The sequence below is a fragment of the Schistocerca americana genome, chromosome 2 (assembly GCF_021461395.2).
Source record: "Schistocerca americana isolate TAMUIC-IGC-003095 chromosome 2, iqSchAmer2.1, whole genome shotgun sequence".
NCBI lineage: Eukaryota > Metazoa > Arthropoda > Insecta > Orthoptera > Acrididae > Schistocerca > Schistocerca americana.
The window spans coordinates 682093398-682119051 of NC_060120.1; the positions used below are offsets into that span (position 1 = coordinate 682093398).

General features: G+C 44.2%; 1 protein-coding gene across 1 annotated transcript in view; it reads right to left on the reverse strand.

Annotated features, from left to right (window-relative positions):
* The window catches only part of LOC124595958, a 242107-nt gene extending 217227 nt beyond the window's left edge, over positions 1-24880 (reverse strand). The window contains exon 1 of the mRNA XM_047134884.1: positions 24044-24880. Coding sequence (XP_046990840.1) covers positions 24044-24329 — 286 coding nt within the window. The 5' untranslated portion in view covers positions 24330-24880. The remainder of the gene's footprint in view (positions 1-24043) is intronic.
* Positions 24881-25654: the final 774 nt, after the last annotated feature.

A 25654-nucleotide genomic window follows, 5' to 3' on the forward strand; every position in this document is an offset into this window, starting at 1 on the left:
GAACCGATCGGCCACACCGGCTGGCATGGCGCTGCAGGAGACATATCCCATTTGCGGGTGTGGCAGCTGTTATTTTTTTCCATAAAGTTTGATTCGATAAAGGCTTCTCAGGTACGTTATTTCGAGCTCTGCAATTTTTTGCGGGGAGGAGTCTTACTTATTGACCTGAGTTACGAACGTTTACTCGTTGTCTGACTGCTGCACGTTTAGCTGGTTGAGTCCGATTCCTAAATTTGTTATAATCTAGACTTACTACAAGTCAGTTAATCTCCAGTTTTCCTGATAGGTATAGCTTCGCTAAAATTATAACTGTGGAGTGAAAAGGGGTCAATTAAGGCGAACACCTTATGTTGCGACATTACGTTGACTCATTTTTAAAAATGCGTCTGTTGCATTACGTTCAACGAGTCAGAGAAAGAACCAAGTAAAAGTCGCAAAGTCACCTTATGTTACACTTGGTGTGCATTGCGTTACGCCCGTCACTCCCACTATCTTTGCCAAAGCCTTGATCAACATCCCACTGTACCTCCTTGAGAGGACTTGGCAAGAACGGGACTACGTAGACACCCATCATTTTACATTTGGTGTCAGCATATAATTCTCCAAAATCAATGAAAAACTTCAAATCTGTCCCTTTGAAACCATGTCACCATTATTGAATTGGTAAAAGTATATGATATCGCTCAATAATATATAACAATTCTGTACGCACAGTCAAACAAAAATAATTTCCAGCATGCAGAGGACAACACCTGTAGCAAATTATTCTTACTGATTAAATTGCAAAGATATTCAAGGAAAACGCTTTAGAAGGTCACTTTCGTACGTTTTTATTGAACAATTCGAAAACTAAAGACACTAGCAAAAACGCATCCCAACACAAAATTTAATAACATTAAATTTCCTACAAAAATAGGTCCTGTTCATTTTTTCTGGAGGCGTAATAGTAGCGAATGAGAGAATATGAAATATTGTGCGTGATATTTGAAGATGTTGCGGGATGCATAAACCACCGAGGTAGCGGGTACTGAATCACCCTGTATGTGTTGCAATAGGAAATACCCTCTGCCATGCACTCCACACGTGGTAGCAGATTATGGATGTGGATGGAGAACGTAAACTAGCTGCAGGGCAGCGACATGCGCAGTCGTTACGGCGGCTGACACCGTATGAGAGGACAAATTCAGCCGTAAAGGCACTCGCGCAGACGGCTAAGTACAGCCGTATCTGGACAACGTAAGGTGCAAGCGTCCACATCTCCATGGAGACAGTCACCGGCACTGGGTCTGAGTAATAACAGGCAGGTCTTCGGAATCGTTCAGAAACATGAATATAACTTATTTATAGTATTCCGTCACCATCGTAACAGAATATCTCTAAAGTCATAAGAATTGTAAATTAAGCCTCACTATTATTGACACAAACCAGAGCTTCATGTAGGGTGTATTTAAAAAAAATAGTGTCCCATTTTTTTTTATGAGTGACCTGATAAAAAGTATTTGGACACCCCTATGCAACGCAGAGTGCCCAGCTGATGTCACGAGATGCGGACCCACCAGTATAAAAGGGGGCAGTGGATATTGTGTTGTGAGCAGACAAGCAGTGGTAGCTAGCAGAAAGGGTCAGTCACGAGAGTTCAGTTAGAACTTGGGCCAGTCACTGGATGTCATCTGAGTAACAAATCTATTAGGGACATCTCAACCTTTCTAACCCAAGTGGTTGGGAAGCGGAAGCGCGGAGGAACGGACAGGTTGGTCCATTCATAGTGACCGGGCCAAATATCTCACGAAACAAGCATCAAACGAAAAAACTACAAAGAACGAAACTCGTCTAGCTTGAAGGGGGAAACCAGATGGCGCTATGGTTGGCCCGCTAGATGGCGCTGCCATAGCTCAAACGGATATCAACTGCGTTTTTTAGATAGGCGCCCCCCGTTTTTATTACATATTCGTGAAGTACATAAAGAAATATGGATGTTTTAGTTGGACCACTTTTTTCGCTTTGTGATAGATGGCGCTGTAATAGTCACAAACGTATAAATACGTAGTATCACGTAACATTCCGCCAGTGTGGACGGTATTTGCTTTGTGATACATTACCCGTGTTAAAATGGACCGTTTACCGCCTGCGGAAGAGGTCGATATCGTGTTGATGTATGGCTATTGTGATCAAAATGCTCAACGGGCGTGTGCCATGTATGCTGCTCGGTATCCTGGACAACATCATCCAAGTGTCCGGACCGTTCGCCGCATAGTTACGTTACTTAAGGAAACAGGAAGTGTTCAGCCACATGTGAAACGTCAGCCACAACCTGCAACAAATGATGATGCCCAGGTAGGTGTTTTAGCTGCTGACGCGGCTCATCCGCACATCAGTAGCAGACAAGTTGCGCGAGAATCGGGAATCTCAAAAACGTCGGTGTTGAGAATGCTACATCAACATCGATTGCACCCGTACCATATTTCTACGCACCAGGAATTGCATGGCGACGACTTTGAACGTCGTGTACAGTTCTGCCACTGGGCACAAACGAAATTACCAGACGACGACAGATTTTTTGCACTCGTTCTATTTAGCGACGAAGCGTCATTCACCAACAGCGGTAATATGTACTATTGGGCAACGTAAAATCGACGATGGCTGCTACAAGTGGAACATCAGCGACCTTGGCAGGTTAATGTGTAGTGCAGCATTATGGGAGGAAGGATAATTGGCCCTCATTGTATCGATGACAATCTAAATGATGCAATGAATGTTGATCTCCTACGTAATGTTCTACCGATGTTACTACAAGACGTTTCACTGCATGACGGAATGGCGATGTACCTCCAACATGATGGATGTCCGGCACATAGCTCGCGTGCGGTTGAAGCGGTATTGAATAGCATGTTTCATAAAAGGTGGATCGGTCGTCGATGTACCATACCATGTCCCGCACGTTCACCGGATCTGACGTCCCCGGATTTCTTTCTCTGGGGAAAGTTGAAGGATATTTGCTATCGTGATCCACCGACAACGCCTGACATCATGCGTCAGCGCATTGTTAACGTATGTGCGAACATTACGGAAGGCAAACTACTCCCTGTTGAGGGGAATGTCGTTACACGTATTTGCAAATGCATTGAAGTTGACGGACATCATTTTGAGCATTTCTTGCATTAATGTGGTATTTACAGGTAATCACGCTGTAACAGCATGCATTCTCAGCAATGATAAGTTCACAAAGGTACATGTATCACATTGGAGCAACCAAAATAAAATGTTCAAACGTACCTACGTTCTGTATTTTAATTTTAAAAAACCTACCTGTTACCAACTGTTCGTATAAAATTGTGAGCCATATGTTTGTGACTATTACAGCGCCATCTATCACAAAGCGAAAAAAGTGGTCCAACTCAAACATTCATATTTCTTTACGTACAACACGAATATGTAATAAAAAGTGGGGGTACCTATTTTAAAAAATGCAGTTGATTTCCCTTTGACCTACGGCAGCGCCATCTAGCGGGCCAACCATAGCGCCATCTGGTTTCCACCTTCAAGCTAGACAAGTTTCCGGCTTTGTAGTTTTTTCGTTTGATGCTTATTTCGTGAGATATTTGGCCCGGTCACTATCAGTGGACCACCCTGTATATCAACAAAGGCCAGGAAGACTTCATGTACTGATGGACACGGGCCGTCGAGCACTGCAGAGGATGGTAGTAAATAGTCGCCTATCTCAATGACTGCGTGTAGGGAGTTAAAATGGCTGAGCATTTCCTCATGACCACACATTCTGTAGTCGACGCTAAGTTACACTTGGGTTGGTGTAAAGGGTGATGCCACTGGTCAGTGGATGACTGGAAGCGAGTGATTTGGAGTGATGAATCACGCTATACACTGCGGCAGTCCGATTGAGGTGTTCAGGTCTGGTGAACATCTGAAGAACATTACCTGCCATCATGTACGAGGGCAGTTCAATAAGTAATGCAACACAATTTTTTTCTGAAACAGGGGTTGTTTTATTCAGCATTGAAATACACCAGGTTATTCCCCAATCTTTTAGCTACACAACACTATTTTTCAACGTAATCTCCATTCAATGCTACGGCCTTACGCCACCTTGAAATGAGGGCCTGTATGCCTGCACGGTACCATTCCACTGGTCGATGTCGGAGCCAACGTCGTCATCAATAACTTCTTCATCATCCGCGTAGTGCCTCCCACGGATTGCGTCCTTCATTGGGCCAAACATATGGAAATCCGACGGTGCGAGATCGGGGCTGTAGGGTGCATGAGGAAGAACAGTCCACTGAAGTTTTGTGAGCTCCTCTCGGGTGCGAAGACTTGTGTGAGGTCTTGCGTTGTCATGAAGAAGGAGAAGTTCGTTCAGATTTTTGTGCCTACGAACACGCTGAAGTCGTTTCTTCAATTTCTGAAGAGTAGCACAATACACTTCAGAGTTGATCATTTGACCATGGGGAAGGACATCGAACAGAATAACCCCTTCAGCGTCCCAGAAGACTGTAACCATGACTTTACCGGCTGAGGGTATGGCTTTAAACTTTTTCTCGGTAGGGGAGTGGGTGTGGCGCCACTCCATTGATTGCCGTTTTGTTTCAGGTTCGAAGTGATGAACCCATGTTTCATCGCCTGTAACAATCTTTGACAAGAAATTGTCACCCTCAGCCACATGACGAGCAAGCAATTCCGCACAGATGGTTCTCCTTTGCTCTTTATGGTGTTCGGTTAGACAACGAGGGACCCAGCGGGAACAAACCTTTGAATATCCCAACTGGTGAACAATTGTGACAGCACTACCAACAGAGATGTCAAGTTGAGCACTGAGTTGTTTGATGGTGATCCGTCGATCATCTCGAACGTGTGTGTTCGCACGCTCCGCCATTGCAGGAGTCACAGCTGAGCACGGCCGGCCCGCTGTGCACGGGAGATCAGACAGTCTTGCTTGACCTTGCGGCGATGATGACACGCGCTTTGCCCAACGACTCACTGTGCTTTTGTCCACTGCCAGATCACCGTAGACATTCTGCAAGCGCCTATGAATATCTGAGATGCCCTGGTTTTCCGCCAAAAGAAACTCGATCACTGCCCGTTGTTTGCAACGTACATCCGTTACAGACGCCATTTTAACAGCTCCGTACAGCGCTGCCACCTGTCGGAAGTCAATGAAACTATACGAGACGAAGCGGGAATGTTTGAAAATATTCCACAAGAAATTTCCGGTTTTTTCAACCAAAATTGGCCGAGAAATAAAATGTGTTGCATACTTATTGAACTGCCCTCGTATAGTGGCTTGGAGGTGTTTTTCGTGGTTAGGATGTAGTCCACTTAGTGATCTCCAGAAAATGCTAAATGCAGATGGATACGAAAACGTTTTATACCATTGTGTACTACATGCTTTTGTGTTGGCAGAAGAGCCAACACCGTGTTACGAGTGGAGGCTGAAATTCACGCGTTTTTGCTCACGCAGGCTGGCGTAAGGAGGGAAGAACTATACTGACGTGAGGTTTGGAACATGACAAGGAATGATAATTCAGAAAGCGGAAGCAATTAGTTTCATCCTTAACTTTAATCCATTAATGATGAACGTCGCTCTTGACGGTACATGATTCACAATATTATCTGTTCAGAATACATTCTTGAAGTAATTATAGTAACTGAATATGGCGCCTTGCTAGGTGGTAGCAAATGACGTAGCTGAAGGCTATGCTAAACTGTCGTCTCTGCAAACGAGAGCGTATTTAGACAGTGAACCACCGTTAGCAAAGTCGGCTGTACAACTCGGGCGAGTGCTAGGGAGTCTCTAGACTAGACATGCCGTGTGGCGGCGCTCGGTCTGCAATCACTGATAGTGGCGACACGCGGGTCCGACGTATACTAACGGACCGCGGCCGATTTAAAGGCTACCACCGAGCAAGTGTGGTGTCTGGCGGTGACACCACACATACAGTAGATGAACTGTTCGGAGACAATGACTTTTTGTATAAGCATGACAGTGCAGCAGGCCATAAAGCAGTATCTTCGAGGCTATAGTTTGTGGACAATAACAATTCCGAAGTGGGCTGGTCTGCCCAGAGTCCCGACCTGAACCCAATACAACACTTTTTGGGTGAGTTAGAACGTCGACTTCTCTGCCATTCCTGCTCAGACATTCAGAAACCTCACTGACAGCGCCCCCAGCAGAGTTCAAGCACTCATAAGGGCGAAGTGTGACACCCGCCATTATAATGTCCACTAAAACGTGTCTGACAGTTCAGAAGTTAGCACTGATCAGAACTAGAAAAAGGAGTGTTATAAAAAATCCTCGGAAACAGATACTTCCTGCCTGAGCCGGATGTTTTCGGCGTCTCTATCGTTCCAGGGATCACCACACGCAGGGAAGACGAGTGCATGGGAACGTGGCCGGCTTGATATCTTCGCATTTCATTGGTACTACCGTTACCGAGAAATCCCGTGTTGACGCTTCCGTGTTTTCCACGACTCGCTTATCTGTCCTCTCGGCCGAACATCAAAGGATTCACTGCACTGACAGTCCGTCATCGACGTTTGCCATTCTAGTGGCAACCTGGACATTTGTTTGATCGAAATTGTATTCTTATACTATACGTTTAAAAAGCATAATACGTCCAGTGATGTGAGCCGTATCTACTCTGAATATAGTAGATGATTTTCGTTCTCAAGATCTGTGACAATGTTGGCCGAAAAGGATGCCTGCGAAAGATACCGCTCGAGTTTAATTTGGATCATCGGTTAAACCTCCGTCAGATGAAAGCACACGTATGAGAATATATCTCATGCAAATTGCAATATGCGTCTGGACACGAAGAACTGACTTTCCAGATATTGTTAACTATGTCGCGTGCTTGCCTCCCACTTTGTTTGTTCACTGAAGAAACGACTACCTTAGCTTCCGTTAAGTGATTATTCTCTGAGAATGTGTTCAATTCCTCAATTGACTTATCATCATTTACCATGAAGATCTGTTGGATTTCTTGCTAAAAAGGTCACCGATTCCTACATTATCACGCAAACACTGAATTAGATCGGCTTTCAGAATTGATCATTACTGTACAGTTTCAGAATAATGATATGTTCAAAATCTTCATGTTCCCATATATTAACTGAGTTTGCCATGCTCGGCCTTTACCTGAGTGATTAAATCTGATTCATAACGGTGAGACGGGCGATAAGAACCAGCTTTCTTTTCATTTTTTTCGTTCTAATGACTTAATGATAGTACCAGTACAATATACACTATTAAAAACTGAAGTAACGTAGCGTCATGAGATGACATAGAACCTTAGCAGCAACCACGATCGCTTCATACAACCCAGAACTTCCTACTTCAAGTGCATCTTTAGAGTGCAAAATATATCTCCGAGTTCAATTAATTGATTGTAGGTTGCTTTTCGTTCCCGGAATTTCGTTTATTGTTGACATAATGACATAAGACTTTTTCTGTGAGAGAAACTCATTAAGTACCATCTGTCCGAAAACAGTTATGAGCAAATAAAGTTCATATTGAAAAAACAAGCATTATTGTTTTCGTTCTCCGCCCTTTCGTGATAACAAGGGCCATTGTGAGTAAAACATTGAGTTCAGTGAGGGCCTCATCCGTCCCGAAGCCTGCTGACAAAGCTTCAGTCTTTCGTCGGACCAGAGGCTAACTCGGAACCGCCCGCATCTCGTGGTCGTGCGGTAGCGTTCTCGCTTCCCACGCCCGGGTTCCCGGGTTCGATTCCCGGCGGGGTCAGGGGTTTTCTCTGCCTCGTGATGGCTGGGTGTTGTGTGCTGTCCTTAGGTTAGTTAGGTTTAAGTAGTTCTAAGTTCTAGGGGACTGATGACCATAGATGTTAAGTCCCATAGTGCTCAGAGCCATTTTTTAACTCGGAACCCACGTTTAAAAAAATTACTATTCTCTTATTTGTTGGGCATTACTTTTCCGTATAATCTGCTAATACTGGTGGAACATTGCGTGAACAGCGTTGTTTTATGAGCATATCCCATTGGCTTGGACTGATTTTTTTCAGTGAAACCGTGGCCTGAGAAAGTACGCACACAGTTTACATTTTATGAGGCAATGTCTCAATGACATGAAGAGTATAATACTCTGACAACAAGTTTTAAATTGCTGTTAGCCAAGGTCATTAATGTCAGTTGGATAACTTCCAATTAAAATTTTTCTACCATAAAGGTGTCCGTAGAACTGTTCCGATCATAGTTCGAAGCGACACAGCGGATAAGGCACTGGACTCTTCTTATTCGGAAGGATGGAAGGAAGGAAGATTAGTGATTGCCGCTACGACGACAGCGATGTCATACGGAGGACAAGCTCTGATTTACTATGGAGGATGAAAAAACAAGTCGTATCCTTTTCAAACAAAAACCACTTCGCATTTACCTTGAGCGATTTAGAAAAACCTTCCAAAACTACCACAATATGAATGACGGGTGGACCTGGATTTGAACTGCTGCTCTCCCGGTTTCGGGTCCAGAGTCTTAGTCATTCATTTATCTCAGTCCCTTATTCCTTAGCTACAACGTCCTACAGCTAGGCACATGCGAGCCGGACGCAACACGTCGTGGCTAAAAAATGGTTCAAATGGCTCTGAGCACTATGGGACTTAACATCTATGGTCATCAGTCCGCTAGGACTTAGAACTACTTAAACCTAACTAACCTAAGGACATCACACAACACCCAGCCATCACGAGGCAGAGAAAATCCCTGACCCCGCCGGGAATCAAACCCGGGATCCCGGGCGTGGGAAGCGAGAACGCTACCTCACGACCACGAGATGCGGGCAACACGTCGTAGCCCTTTAAACTACAATTTTAGCAGTTACTCTGCCATCTCTGTTTCAATAAGATAAAAATTTTTTGAGCATTCTGTTCTAGGGCTGCGTGCTGAAAAATAATGCCACCGAACATTTAATATGAAAACTTTAGAAGTTTTGTAAACAAGACAAACTTTATTAACATTCTATATCCTTATTCTTTAGCCCTACATATTTATTTCTCATCATAGTTACCTTGATAACGAATACATTTCTCTCAACTAGAGACAAATCTGTTGATACCATTCTGTCTAATGTTTGACTTTGTTGACGGAGCCCCAACCTCAACTCTGCTTGCATCACTTCATAACTATCAAAGTGAAGTCCAAGGTGTTCCTTAAGTTTTGGATGATGACTGATGATAGTGAACCCATGGCGCCGGGTTTTTACAGATGTCGCAACGCAACGCTCGTGTGTGTTCTAGCATTATCATGCTGAAGGAGATAGTACACCACGTGTGAACGAACATTCAAATTCGTGCTTTCTGAGGGACTTACAGCACTTTCCACAAATTACGGTGGTGTCTGTAGCCATCAATTTCAAATGCACCCAACTTTGAACATCCCTGAACGCTGTGAGCACGATTTTGTCTGCTGATGGCATGGACCTGAATCTTTTTGGTGTTGGTGTTGGTGGTCCTTTGTGGAGAAACTCCATTGATGCTTTCTTCTTTTCTAGGTCAAAATGGTGAACCACCGTTTCCTTCATTACAAGCGTGAGCAACCCATCGTCGCACGTTACTGTTGACGACACAGTCGTCACCGCACACAGCTCTCATTCTCCTCTACATTTCAATAGGAAGTACATTTTCTGTGATTGGAATTTGGATTACAGCACGACATAGTTATGTTACACACCACCATGTTACACGCTACAATTCGGAGCCCTCTAGCAGCAGAAGATTGCAACTTGGGTCAGCGAAGTGGGGACGTCCACCATATAATAAGGATGACATGTAGTACCTCAAGCTATATTGAGAACCCAACACAAAAATCGGAGGAATTACGTGTATTGTACAGTGTGTAGAAAAGCAATCGTTTTATAGGGTCAGAAAAGATTAGGGGACGTAGGAACAGCCCGCATCTCGTGGTCGTGCGGTAGCGTTCTCGCTTCCCACGCCTGGGTTCCCGGGGTTCGATTCCCGGCGGGGTCAGGGATTTTGTCTGCCTCGTGATGGCTGGGTGTTGTGTGCTGTCCTTAGGTTAGTTAGGTTTAAGTAGTTCTAAGTTCTAGGGGACTGATGACCATAGATGTTAAGTCCCATAGTGCTCAGAGCCTTTTTTTTTGTTTTTTTTTTTTTTTTTTTTTTTTTGACGTAGGAACAAACAAGATTTTCCTGATAACCATAGATCATAGTCACCAGTGTGCACTGTAGATCACACCTACAGATCTTCTGTATGTTTTAGAATAAAAATTCTTTCACATATTGTGTACATTAGGAAGAATTAAGACATGAGGCCTCTAGATTCATTATTATTAAATATCACACCTTGCAGTACCACATGTCTATTATCTGACTGCAATGTCCTTTCTACAGTACAGCTTACTATCTTAACAAATCAATGACATTTATGTACTTTTAATGCATTTGGTTTTACAGCCAAGCCTTAAGCAACAAACATCATTGAAAATTCACGTCTAATGTAACCAGCCATGGATAGAAATTTAAAGTTTGTCTTGCTCTGACTGTCGAGCTGAAACCATTTCCTTCAGCTAATGTAATTAGTAACTGCGCGATGTAATGTAACTGGTATTAGCTGGGGTAAATTAGTTTAGATAGGCACACTTCCGTGCGCTCCTCGGTATTTGGTTGTCGTTTTATGGCCCCGCTGCACAACGGTACACATTCGACCTACGGTTATCCGGGAAACTTCGACCGAGACTACGCCCCCTACTCTGCTCTGACCTTTTTAACAGATTTATTTTCCTCCGCCGTGGCTAACATGTCAAGTAGGAATTTTTCAGTGCGCAATTGTGTAGGGATCTCTTGAACAAATCACTGAAGAACTGCGTCGTTTTACTTGAGCAACGAGTCGCAGTGCTCAACTGACCAATCACCTGTCAGAGTTAGTGCGATCCCCAATGAGTCGAACGCTGCTTGTAAGTAGGGGGCCTACGGCTGCGCCTAACTCTGTCGTAAGCCCAGAAGACTTCTTCCTCGTACATTGTGGTTGCGAAATTCGGTTACAACGCTGTTATTTGGTACATGTAATGTGAAAAGAACACTTATATACCTATGTAGATGTTATTTAGCGTAACGTGTGGAGTTTTTCGTAACAGGCATAAGGAGCACCGTGTACCTGCGTGCCCGCCCCTAGTGTTCCACTCGGGCAGCCACGACTTGTCTCACACTTGCCCCGTACTCAGCGGCCTGCTTCCCCTGTGTGCTTATGTAACTGTCGCGAATTTGAGAATGCGGGCGTGGCTGGAATTCTATTCTTCTCGCCTGACGGGATTGCCTTATGCTATTATGTAACTAATACACAGACAGAAAGATGTGCAACATCGAGCTATTCGCTTGATCTCTCTCTTTCTCTCTCTCTCTCTCTCTCTCTCTCTCTCTCTTTCTCTCTCCCTCGCCTTTCGAAGCACAATCCTTGTTGTACGGTAAAAGCATAAAGATAGCTATTTATTGTCAGCTCACAATCAACCGACAACAAACTACAATGAATCTAATTTGTTGTTTACGTAGTTTATGCCACTTTCCCTGTAGCTTTCGATTTAGTTCCTCCATGCAGAATATTTCTGGTCAGTTCCGCAATGGTTAAGACAGCTGCTTATTTTATTAAGTTTAAAAATCGAGAAATACACATTCTCTTTTTCCACGCACGTCATACACAGCCTGACAAAAAAGTGAAGCGTCCAGAACACACGGCCTATTGTCAATGTAATTTCGTGCATATACATCCCATCGAGGGGCATGTAAATGATTAGAGTTGGAATACTCTCTGACAGGTAGAATAGCCATCAAGTTGGATTTGTGTTGCTCGTGTTTAGTGTCATTACCAAACCTGGATGGGCATATAAGGGTGTGAACAGCGCCAGATACTGCGTTATCACTGTGAAGGACAAAGAGCTACAGTCTTATTTTATAAGAAGGCGTCATCAGCACCTGACAGACTGCGTGGGGTCTCAGTGTGGGTCTGCGTTTCGCTGGTTATTCGCATCGTGTACCATCCAGATTTGTTGGGCATTCTGATGTGACAATGGCATATTGTTGGACTGCATGGGAACTTGAGTGCAGCCAAACTCATTCCCAACGTTTCGATCGAACATACCTGACAACGACAAGCGGGAATCGCCGTAATATGAACCAGTCTCATCGTTTACGCCTTCACATGTTCGCCTGCCACCCGAGAACAAGTAATGAACCTTATGCAACATTCTGTGTCAGCCCGAACCACTGGTCGGAGACTAACAATAGCCGGAGTTGGAAATTACCGTCCCTTGCGTAGACTGTCGTTAACACTACGATACAAACGGCTGCCTATGGAGTGGGGCCACGCCTGGGTTGTGTGGATTGCTGATGAATAGTGTCGCAATGTGTTCAGCGATGAATCGCATTCTGCACTACCACAGATAACCATCGTCAGAGAGCACGGCAACAACCTGGCAAGAGGTTCCATTCTTCCAATATTTTTGCAGAGGCACGACGGTCTCATTCTTGATGTCATGGTGTTGGGACCCATCGGGTATGAATTCACGTCAAAAATGCTGTGAGGGAAGTCTGCCGGTACAGCGATAAGTCACGTGTTAGCTCTCATCGACAGCCATTTTTGCCATTTTTCAACATGACAATGCTCATGTACAAATAGCATCAATCTGTATGAACTGTCTGCATGATGTTGAGGTATTCCCAGGCCAGGACGATCCCCAGATCTGTCCCTGGTAGGACATGTGTGGGAATAGCTCTGACGTCAGGTCCACACCACTGCTCATGTCCAGGATATTAACGATTAGTTACAATAGTTGTGGGCCAGCGTGCCTCAGAAGAGGGTACAAAGTCTTTGACATCCTTCCCAGCTGAATCAGTGCATGCATCCAGGGCAGAGGGGGTGCAACGTCATACTGATAAGTGGGTTCTTTGTAAATATATCCCTATTCTGATACTATTGTAATAACATCGCATGTCTTCTCAGTCCCTGAACTTTCATTCCGTTTCCCCTCCCCTTACGGTTCTTCCACTTCTTTTTCGTATAGTTGTGTATTTATAAGGGCGTTTAGAAATGTGTTCCATGTTTTTTTCAGGAGAAACTATGGTAAAGGGTCCTGCTAAAACGTTTTGCAGCTGTAACACGGCGGTAAACATGCCATTCGATGTACTTGTGACGATGGATTAACACCGCTGTCTAAAGCAGTCCAGAGTTCGTTGTCTTCCATTTCCCTTGTGGAACAGTAGGACACCATATCAGCTTTTACGTTGTTCACACAACATGGGCTCACTAATCTTCTTCTGATGCTAGCACAACCTCAAAACATTACAACCTAAAGATACAAACAATACCTATATCAACAGGGAGACAGACTGTACCATGAGCGTTCTTGACCAATGTAAATTGGTCCATATTCCTTACGATAATCCTTACATGCTCGTTCGATATCATATCGCCCTGCAACGTCACGTACAGATATTTCAACGACGTGACTGTGTCAAGCAGCAGACCATTAATGCGGTGTTCGAACATTACAGGATTTTTTTCCAGCTCATCTGGATTAATTTACATTTTCCACATTTAGAGCCAGATGTCATTCATCACACCAAGTCATTCTGTATCCTTCAGCAGTCAAAGACCATAGTTTCCTGCATACTGCATCGTCATCAACAAACAGTCGTAAATTGGTTCAAATGGCTAGCTGGCTCTCAGCACTATGGGACTTAACATCTGTGGTCATCATTCCCCTAGAACTTAGAACTACTTAAACCTAACTAACCTAAGGACATCACACAACACCCAGTCATCACGAGGCAGAGAAAATCCCTGACCCCGCCGGGAATCGAACCCGGGAACCCGGGCGTGGGAAGCGAGAACGCTACCGCACGACCACGAGCTGCGGACAGGTTTAAATGGCTCTGAGCACTATGGGACTTGACTTCTGAGGCCATCCGTCCCCTAGAACTTAGAACTACTTAAACCTAACTAACCTAAGGACATCACACACATCCATGCCGGAGGCAGGATTCGAACCTGCGACCGTCGCGGTCGCGCGGTTCCAGACTAGCGCCTAGTCGTAAATTGCTGTCCACCTTATCTATATAGAAAACAAGAGCGGTCCTATCACACTTTCCACAGGCACTCCTAACGGTATCCATGTCTCTGATGGACTTTCGCCGTCGAGAACAACGTACTCGGTTCTCTTACTTCAGAAGTCTTCGAGATTCCACATATCTGGAAACCTATTCCGTATGCGTCGTTCACCGTCTGCAGTGGGGCACCATAGCAAACACTTTCCGGAGGTCTAGGAACATGAAATCTTCCTGCTGCTCTTCATCCGGATCACGTGTTCTTTCAAACTCTGCCAGTCCTTGCAGAAGAATGATATTTTGCCTGGATCTGACCACTTGATTAGGAACATGTATGGACTGAGCGTTCAGATGCACAGAAGAGGATTTTTGTAGTCAAATGGATTTTGACATGATGCAGTTTTTGATCCACGTATGCTAGTGTTTGTGACTGCCAGGGCCTATCAAAGCAGTGGTATCCATGCCGTAGAGATCGTGAAAAGTTGTTGGTGACGGTTGCATGTGGCCTTCAAGTAACAACGGTGGGGACAAAAAAAGGAAAAGAAGCCAACCTAGTTGCGCTACATTACTTGCAAGAAATTTGACATATTTCCTTCGTGACGTTAACTATTCTGTTAATCGAATCTCTACGCCAAATAGATGGGCGCATGTCGAGTGCAGCGAATTATGTAGCTGATGAGAGGAGGGAAAGGGTGAAATCTGATGCCGGCAAGGACAGATCACCGCGAACGAGTACCCCCACATTTTGACACTACACGTAGATTTGTAATACATTTTTAGCATGGTGCAGCAGAGTCAGCAACTATAAAATGTAATTATATTAACTTTCAGCCTCCAGTTGCATAAGCAAAGAAACTTTACCTAGGTTTCGGCTATAATAATGTGGCCTTTTTCAGAAATGTCACACTATAAAATTAAAATTAAAACATGTCAGATATTGGCCTTGTTAAATTTAAAATGTTAGTAGCACAGTACATAGTCATAAGACTGCGTCACTTCTACTAATGTTTTACCGATAGGCCGCACAAACGGGCCAGACAGGTGGGCCGCGGACGCTGAGTCGTAACAGCGCTGTTACGACTTTTATTTAGAAAGACACTTAGAAAATGTAACAGATGTACTAAGGAGACTGCCGGCAAGACGCTTGTCCGTCCTCTTTTAGAATACTGCTGGCCGGTGTGGGATCCTTACCAGATAGGACTGACGGAGTACATCGAAAAAGTTCAAAGAAGGGCAGCACGTTTTGTATTATCGCGAAATATGGGAGTGTCACTGAAATGATACAGGATTTGGGCTGGACATCATTAAGAGAAAGGCGTTTTTCGTTGCGATGGAATCTTCTCACGAAATTCGAATGACCAACTTTCTCCTCTGAACGCGAAAATATAAAATATTTTGTTGACACCAATCTACATGGGGAGAAACGGTCACCACTATAAAATAAGGAAAATCAGAACTCGTGCGGAGAGATATAGGTGTTCCTTCTTTCCACACGCTATACGAGATTGGAATAATAGAGAATTGTGAAGGTGGTTCAATGAACCTTCTGCCAGCCACTTGAATGTGATTTGCAGAGTATCGACGTAGATGTAGATGTAGATGGGCACAGGTCACGTGACCAAAACCGGGGGCATCAGCATACTGTAAGCAGCAACTCCAAGCTTTTGAATATTGTCTAACTCGACTAAAGTGTATCGGAATACGGAATTTTAAAACCTGGTCGCCACATTATAAAACATCGAATGTGTCATAAAAACTAGCAACACCGGCCTTTACAGCGATGACGCATGTACTGCGGAACCCATTGTTGTCGTCATCAGTCCGACGATCGGTTTGATGCACCTCCCCATCCTAAGTTTTCGACAACCAACCCATGCACTTACCGTAGAAAGATCTTGGTCTCCCTCTGGAATTTTTAGCAGCAGTCCTTATCTCCATAATAAAATTCACTATTCGTTGATCTCGCAGGATGTATCGCATTAACCGATCCTTTCGTCATTTTGCGCCAGAAATTTCTTTACAATTCTATACAGTACTTCTTCATTAGTAATGCGATGTACCCCACTGAACTTCAGCATTCTTCTATAGTTCCACATTCCAAGCGTTTTAATATTAGTTCGTCTGTTCGTGCTGGTTTCACTTCCGTACAAGGCTGCTCTGCAAACAAATACTTTCAGAAAAGACTGCCTTAAAAAAAATTGAATAGGTGTCAATATATTTCTCTTATTCAGAAAAGCTTTTCTTGCTGTCGCAAGTATGCATGTTATATCTACAACAAGTATTCGTGTTACACCAATTACAAACATCCATTTTATAATCTTTTTACTTCTGCCATAGTCAGTTGTTCCTCTCCCCAAACAGCAAAATTGGTGTATTAGTTTTTGTCTCATTTCCTGATTCAATTCCCTTGGCGTCCGATGATACGACTCGACTACATTCCATTATTCTGTTTTTACTTTTGTTTATTTTCATCTTGTAATCTCTTTTCAAAACCGTATCCATCTCAAGTCGTTTGTTGTCTCTGACAGAATTACTTCAGTAAACCTTAAAGTACGTATTTGTTCAAAAAATGGTTCAAATGGCTCTGAGCACTATGGGACTTAACTACTGTGGTCATGGCAAATGCCGGGATGGTTCCTCTGAAAGGGCACGGCCGACTTCCTTCCCCATCCTTCCCTAATCCGATGAGACCGATGACCACGCTGTCTGGTCTCCTTCCCCAAAACCAACCAATACTGTGGTCATCAGTCCCCTAGAACTTAGAACTACTTAAACCTAACTAACCTAAGGACATCACACACATCCATGGCCGAGGCAGGATTCGAACCTGCGACCGTAGCAGTCGCGAGGTTCCGGACTGCGCGCCTAGAACCGCTAGACCACCGCGGCCGGCACGTATTTGTTCCACAAGACTGTTCGAACTACGTGATGTCTTACACTATCACTTTTTCCACACTTCGCATTTGTACATAAACAGGTACTGAACCAGACAGTTAATCAAATTCTTATTAGTCTAGCACGAAGAAATACAATCTCGAGTACCTATTTTTGAGTCTTTGAGTCTTGGCTAATTGGCACATTACGAGGGATGAAACAAACGAAGACGGAACTGCGAGAGTATGAAGCATTTTACACGTAGTATTAACTGGCAAACGAAGAGTTTGGAGAAACTATTTTAATTGGGGTTAAAGATTACTTTTTGCTATTTTAGTATATTTTATTTAAACTCCTTTTCCGGGTACGTATCCACTCGTCAGCTAAACTGCTTTTTACAGGTGCATCGAGTACGCTCTTATAATACATAGTACACAAACGTTTATGTAATTGTTGTGACTAGGAAGGACCCGCACGCTCGAGAGCGACACTTTTAAAATTCTCATCCACGACCAGGGCGGCACGCGAAGTCACGACCTCCGCTTTATGAGTGAACAAAGTGTTCCACGGTTTCTCGATATTGCCGCCGTGAGTTGTAAGGTTTCATGCCATACGTAGACCAGAAAGTTGTGCTGTTTGAAACTTCGCAGCCACGCCTACTGTGCGACGCTGCATTACGAAACGACCGAGTCGGCCTTCGGAGTTGTAACGCTTAGTTATTGAGGCTTCGATCACTATTATTTACTAAGAGAGAGAGATCAATACAGCGTGCTGTACTCGCACGAGTTTACAACACCACCACGCCTTTGTCTAGCTTGATCGCACCTCACGGGCTCAGGTGCCCAGCCAGCCACGCTGCCTCCTCCGACGAGCAGGTTTTCACTTGGCGATACGAAGCCGAGACGGGTTATGAGGTTCGCAAAGCTGGCCCTAGATTTTTCTGTTTTCCAGTTGCCAATGAACGGTATACTATATTGTCAATTTCTATAATGTACAGAAGACTGGAAAATAAAATTGCAGATCTCTTGGGTGATATCAGTTCGTCTTTAAGAAAGTTAAAGAAACCTAGTAGGTAGTTGTGACTTTGTGATTGTAAATAGAAGCAGGTTTTGAGAAAAATCAAGACACCTTTGTAAGATCTGTCGGCCTAGAAAAGGCAAGATGTTCTAAATTTTCAGAACAACAGGTGTAAGATGTAGGGAAAGACGGGTAATATACAGTACGTATAAGAACCAGGAAGGAACGATAAGAATGGAAGACCAAGGACTAATCTGTAATATACATTATATTACATGAACATACTCCTTTTGCCGGCCGGTGTGGCCGAGCGGTTCTAGGCGCTTCAGTCTGGAACCGCTCGACCGCTGCGGCCGCAGGTTCGAATCCTGCCTCGGGCATGGATGTGTGTGATGTCCTTAGGTTAGTTAGGTTTAAGTAGTTCTAAGTTATAGGGGACTGATGACCTCAGATGTTAAGTCCCATAGTGCTCAGAGCCATTTTGAACCATACTTCTTTTCTTTCTTTCTCTCTTCATCCTCAACTCACATATAAAGTAATATATACCATAGTAACGTAGTCCCAGTGTTAAGGGCCTTCTAAATAGTCTTTCAGTTGGTGCTGAATAATGAACAAATGATTATAAATTTCCATTACGTAAGATCTCACTATGCTACATCTAACATGTCTGAGATACAACAAAAATACAAATAGCTATGAACAGCAGAAGCGAACCTGAGCCAATAATACCAGCTACATAGTTATGAATTAAAATAGCCCTTTATTTTGCTTTTATTAATCCGCATTTTCGGCTGTGAAACCGTTTTCGAATGACTATTGCGTAACCCATAGAAATACACATACTGGATGAGAGTCAAAGTACCCACCAATTACACAGTCATAAACACGTTGTGTGCGGAACTTCACGATTAGAAACAAAATATTGAACACTAGTGATGTAGCGTAGTAGTTAGAAATCTACGGACGTAAGAACGGAGTGTCAGTTCGTTGCCGCTTGGTGCATATTTTTAATTGCGGAGTCTGGCTATCCCCCATTGTTTTACACTTGTGTTATTTGATGTGAGGCTTGGACTCAAAGTACGCCCATTTTAACGAGTTGAACAATACACTCATTTGGAAATGGCTTCAACGTCGAAATAGTCAAACAAAGAAAAAGTGATATTTTAATGCATTCAGTGGCAAAATGTCAGACTAGCAGATAGAGGCCACAGTGCCGCAGGAGATAAAAGTAAATTTGCTTTTATAACTTTAGAAATAAATCATAGTTTATATCACTGTTTTTAAAATTTAGTTTCCGGTTTCGTCCGAAAAAGATGATTTTCTGATCTGAGCTACCAACAGGATGATAGCTACTGAGCTCTATCACACGGCGCGTGTTCTTGTAAAAATGCGGCAGAGCTGACGCCGCTGTTATCTACCACTCTCTCTTTTATTTTAAATCTGAGGATGGGCTACATGGCCGAAACCGCCAAGAATAATTAAAACAACTTGACAAGCATTGCAAACTAAGGCATTGTTGCTAGGACACAGTGACCATTATTAATGAAATACATATCCAGAGATCGCGTATTGTTTGCTTTGTTACTATTTTCAGTTTGCTAAGGATAGCATTTTAAGATACTCAGTAACCTGAAGACAATACGTTAAAGGCTCAACGCTACTTTCAGTACCAACGTCGACACAGATGGTGTAACTTGCACAGTTTTGTATTGATGATGGTGCTCAGCAGAGCCTTGAACCCGTTTGTTGCCACCAGCGCAACGAATATTTGTAAAGATCCTTCCAAGATGAAATTTTCACTCTGCAGCGGAATGTACGCTGATATGAAACTTCCTGGCAGATTAAAACTGTGTGCCGGGCCGAGACTCGTTCAAAAATGGTTCAAATGTCTCTGAGCATTATGGGACTGAACATCTGAGGTCATCAGTCCCCTAGACTTAGAACTACTTAAACCTAACTAACCTAAGGACATCACACACATCCATGCCCGAGGCAGGATTCGAACCTGCGACCGTAGCAGCAGCGCGGTTCCGGACTGAAGCACCTAGAACCGCTCGGCCACAGCGGCCGGCCCAAGACTCGTACTTGGGACCTTTGCCTTACGCGGGCAAGTGCTTTACCGGTAGAGCACTTGTCCGCGTAAGGCAAAGGTCCCCAGTTCGAGCCTCGACCCGGCACACAGTTTTAATCTGCTCATGTTTCTTTGATGAAACTAGTAACAAAGCAAATAGTAAGCTGTGGCAGTTTATCTGTACGATAGTTAAAAAACTCTGTTTTCCTTCATAAAAGATGGATGAGCGCTAATTTCCTTCGGAGACCCAATTTACAGCATTTCTTGTGTTTCGCTCTTTTCTCAATAGCGAACGGAATATAAAGCCCGTTTTCGACGAAGAATGGATGAATGAACATCTTGGCTGCATACGGAGAGTAATTTGAGCAGGAGAGACGCACTTTTGAAACAGACCTTATAAGTGTTGTCCACTGAGTCCTTGTTGACCACTGTACGTTAGATGCTATGCCCAATTAATTGCTGATACCTGCCGTGTTATCGGCAGAAGCGTCAATGTGCTCATGATTTTTCACCGTAAAGCTTATTTCAGCCAGTGCTCACATAAATTCTTAAAAACCGCATCATACAACACAGAACTGCACTTGTTTTCATTTTCACCATCGATTTCAGTCACGTTCCGACAACTGTACCAAAGGAGAACAGCTACACAAAAGTGCATCCAGTTTTTCATCAAGTATACATGCACTGAACACAGGTTGACTTAATTATCAGTTCAATGTACTGGCGGAAGACATATTTGACCAAGCATTCCACAGTTACCAATAATTAAACAAATTTTTGGAATGCTCTATTTTCGTATAACATGTGACATCACGAAAATACATTTTTTCCTTCCAATCTAAACATTAATGCGGCTAGCAGAACCACAGTGCCTTGTCTACTTCTGATACTGTGCAAGAATCATGTATTACAGAGTCTAAAAACAAGGATGGAAGATTAGGACGTAAAATCCCGTCGACATCAAGGCTAGAGGTGGAGCACAAGCTCGGAATGTTTCAAGGATGGGGAACGACATCAGCCGTATCCTGTCAAAGGAACCATCCTGGCACTGGCCTGGAGCGGTTTAGGTTTATCACGGTAAACATAAATCACGATGGGCCGACGGTGATTCAAAACGTCGTCGCTCCGAAAGCGAATACGGTGTGCTAGCCATTGAGCCATCTCACTCCGTTTACAGATTAGCTATTCCAAAAATGTGACACTCTGGATATAATGCAGGTATACAGACTAAAATGTTGTATGAGGCTCTATGTACAGTTACTGTATGCATTTTATTTATAGTTGTTCTCCTTTGGTACAGACGGCTCGTAGATCGCCGGAATGTGACCCAAAGCGATAGTCAAGATAAAATCTCGTTTTGCACCGCCTACACGAAAAAATTTCTCGAATGAATAGTTTAGTGGCCATAATAGTTTCGTCAGACTGGTCTCAGTAATCCATAAATATTTATTGGACGATGCTAGGAGTCAGCAATAAGACCTAACAGATCTGCTGGTAATGACTAGGTTTTAGAAACTGGCATAGTCACTAAGCAATATATTGATTAACTTCTCATGGTTGGGGTTCACAGTCATGTAGAATTTTTCAAAGACGTCATATTCGACGTTGATTGTAGAAATTATTTATTTCACGACTGCTGTTTCGGCCTTTGGACCATTTTCAAGTGATATTGCAAAATATTTTGCTTCCGAACATGTCAGAGTTAAAAATTCTGTCATGTCCTGGTCAAGAATAATCCTTTTCGCTGAAGAAATACAGAAACAGCAGACGAGTGGGGAGCTGTATACACCGTGCAGTTATGTAAATTAAGTGCACTGTTACCAATGTTAACATTCGTCACATAAATCGCTATAAATCAATGCTCTAAGAAACTGTTTATATGCGAACCAAGACCACTGGGGCGAAAATAAAACGAATTTTTCGTGCCAACGGTCTTAGTTTATATGTGAAGAATGTGGTAGAACTTTGATGTGTAGTGATTCATGTGATGGAAGTTAAAATGTCCTCCTCGATAGCTGCCCGGTCAGCACGCAGGATTGGTAAGCACAAGAGCCCGGGTTCGATTCACGGCCGGGTCAGAGATCTTCTCCGCTCGGGGAATGGGTATTGTGTTTGTTGCCCCGGGAGTAGACAACATTCCATTACAACTACTGACAGCCTTGGGAGAGCCAGGGCTAACAAAACTCTACCATCTAGTGAGCAAAATGTATGAGACAGGCGAAATACCTTCAGACTTCAAGAAGAATATAATAATTCCAATCCCAAAAAAGTAGGTGTTGACAGAATTGAAATTTACCGAACTATCATTTTAATAAGCCACGGCTGCAAAATACTAACACGAATTCATTACAGACGAATGGAAAAACTGGTAGAAGACGACCTTAGGGGAAATCATTTTGGATTCCGTAGAAATGTTCGAACACGCGAGGCAGTACTAACCCTACGACTTATCTTACAAGCTAGATTAAGAAATGGTAAACCTACTTTTGTAGCATTCGTAGACTTAGAGAAAGCTTTTGACAATGTTGAGTGGAATACTCTCTTTCAAATTCTGAAGGTGGCAGGGGTAAAATACAGGGAGCGAAAGTCTATTTACAATTTGTACAGAAACCAGAAGGCAGTTATAAGAGTTGAGGGGCATGAAAGGGAAGCAGTGGTTGGGAAGGGAGTGAGACAGGGCTATAGCCTATCCCCGATGTTATTCAATCCGTATATTGAGCAAGCAGTAAAGGAAACAAAAGAAAAATTCGGAGTAGAAATTAAAATCCATGGAGAAGAAATTAAAACTTTGAGGTTCACCGATGACATTGTAATTCTGTCAGAGACAGTAAAGGACCTGGAAGAGCAGTTGAACGCAATTGACAGTGTCTTGAAAGGAGGATATAATATGATCACCAACAAAAGCAAAACGAGGATAGTGGAATGTAGTCGAATTAAATCGGGTGATGCTGGAGGAATTAGATTAGGAAATGAGACGCTTAAAAAAGGAAATGAGTTTTGCTATTTAGGGAGCAAAATAATTGATGATGGTCGAAGTAGAGAGGATATAAAATGTAGACTGGCAATGGCAAGGAAAGCGTTTCTGAAGAAGAGAGATTTGTTAACATCGAGTATAGATTTAAGTGTCAGGAAGTCGTTTCTGAAAGTAATTATATGGAGTGTAGCCATGTATGGAAGTGAAACGTGGACGATAAATAGTTTAGAGAAGAGAAGAGTAGAAGCTTTCTAAATGTGGTGCTACAAAAGAATGCTGAAGATTAGATGGGTAGATCACATAACTAATGAGGAGGTATTAAACAGAATTGGAGAGAAGAGAAATTTGTGGCACAACTTGCCTAGAAGAAGGGATCGGTTGGTAGGGCACATTCTGAGGCATTAAGGGATCACCAATTTGGTATTGGAGGGCAGCGTGGAGGGTAAAAATCGTAGAGGGAGACCAAGAGATGAATACACTAAACAGATTCAGAAGGATGTAGGTTGCAGTAGGTACTGGGAGATGAAGAAGCCTGCACAGGATAGAGTACCATGAAGAGCTGCATCAAACCAGTCTCTGGACTGAAGACCGAAACAACAACAACATTCATCTATTATTAAAATGACATTCCACCGCTGAGATTACTGTATAAGCACATACGGAAAGTTAATAAAATTTAAGAAAATTTGTATTAATACCGGCAACAGTGCACGTAATTTTCATCATTTATGATATGTATACATGTCGGAGGATTTTAAAGTGTGAGTGCGCTGAATGAAAATATTTTGCAGTACAGCTTGAAAACGGCCGAAAGGCCGAAACTGCAGTTGTGGAATAAATAATTTCTACAATCAATGGCAAATACGACGTCCTCTAAAAAATAAGCGAGTTATATGAACGTAGGTTTTGCAGTGAAAAACCTAATGTGCTCTTATCAATCGTTTGGTCGTTACTTCGTCGCGCTTTTGGCGACAGGATGGTAGCCAGTGCAATCGCGACACAGCTGAGGGGTAGCGGTGGCGCCCTTACCTGGATCGGGGAGGATGCTGCGCACCGTGTTGCCGTGGTGAGGACGGCGCGCGGCGCCGGCGGCGTACTTGCGGTACAGCTCGAGCATGTGCCTCGGGGGCGGCTGCGTGGGGGCGGCGACGGCGTCGGGGGTCGGCGCCGGGGGCCGGAGGCGCAGCACGCGGCTGAAGACGTCCCGCACCGCCTCCACCTGTGCGCCGGGCTGGGCGCCGGCGCCGGCGTGCAGAGCGGCCGCCGCCAGACAGCACGCCGCCAGCAGCGCCAGCCGCAACAGCATCGCTGCCATCTCCTCCTCACTGGCTACCACTCGCGCCGCGACCGCCCATAGCGCCGCAACACCTGTGACTGCCCGCTGTCCACTGTCCGCGCTCTCCTCGGACACTCCCTCGGCGCTCTACACTCACGACAGACACACACTCCACAGCCCGTATTGTTGTTGCTCCGCGGGAAAGCGGCGGGACAGATTTCGTAAAACACAGTTAATCCTGGTCACTCTCTCAGGTAGCTTGCCCGGAAATACACAATAATCACTGACAGTATACGCTTGTCTCAGACGGAAACTGCTACTGTATAGTGTTTACATTGTAAAGTGGTGCGTCCAAAACCAGAGCTCCGTAAGTCGCTTTGCACCAATATGCAACTGGTTGACAATTGGCCCAATTGTTGTGTTCAAAACAGGAGAACACTGTGGGCCAGCCGCGGGCGCGTCAACGCGCACTCCTGCAGAATGAGTAACAGCTTTCGTCCACGGCGTGGCTACGCACGCGCTCGCTCGCTCGCGGCAGTGCGCTGGGAACGCGACTCGTCCGCCCTGGGCTTCTGTTGTCCGGCTGACAAGCGGCCAACACCTGCAGCCGCGCGCGGCGCGCCCGCACATTAAAGCGCGCCAGGCCCCCTTCCCGCCGCGGCGCCGCGCGAGCCCATTGGCCCGTCGCCGACCAATCGCGGCGCCGGATGCCCACGCATCGCCAAACGCCGCCGTGCGCGAAACACTGGCGTCTACGCCGCGCCGCAAAGCGTCGCGCCGGCTGTCGACGCGGAGTCCGCGGCACAGTCTCGCGCGAATGGAATTTAACACTCGAGTTGGTGCCTCGATCCTAGCCTGGGCTCTGTTTCGATGCGTTTCTTTAAACAATAGGATATGAGTGCGATAATATTCTATCACTCCTACAGTCAAACAATGGAAGAACCGGGCAAGTGCGAGTAGGACTCACGCTTCGAGTGTTGCGGACAAAATTATTTATATACCAGATGTACAAGTATAAAACCGGAATTTGGTTGCAATAATTACAAGTCTGTTGTTTGAAACTGGTAAACAATATTTTATTCAAAATAATCTCCATTGCTATTTATACATTTCTCCAATCTCTCCGGCAGGCTATGAATGCCACGCCAAAAGAACATTTCTTTTGAAGCGAACCAGTCGGCGAGCCAGTTTCGTACATTTTCATACGAACAGAAGCGTTTTTCAACGAGAGCGTTTCCCGGTGATCCAAAAATGGTTCCAATGGCTCTGAGTACTATGGGACTCAACTGCTGAAGTCATCAGTCCTCTAGAACTTAGACCTACTTAAACCTAACTAACCTAAGGACATCACACACATCCATGCC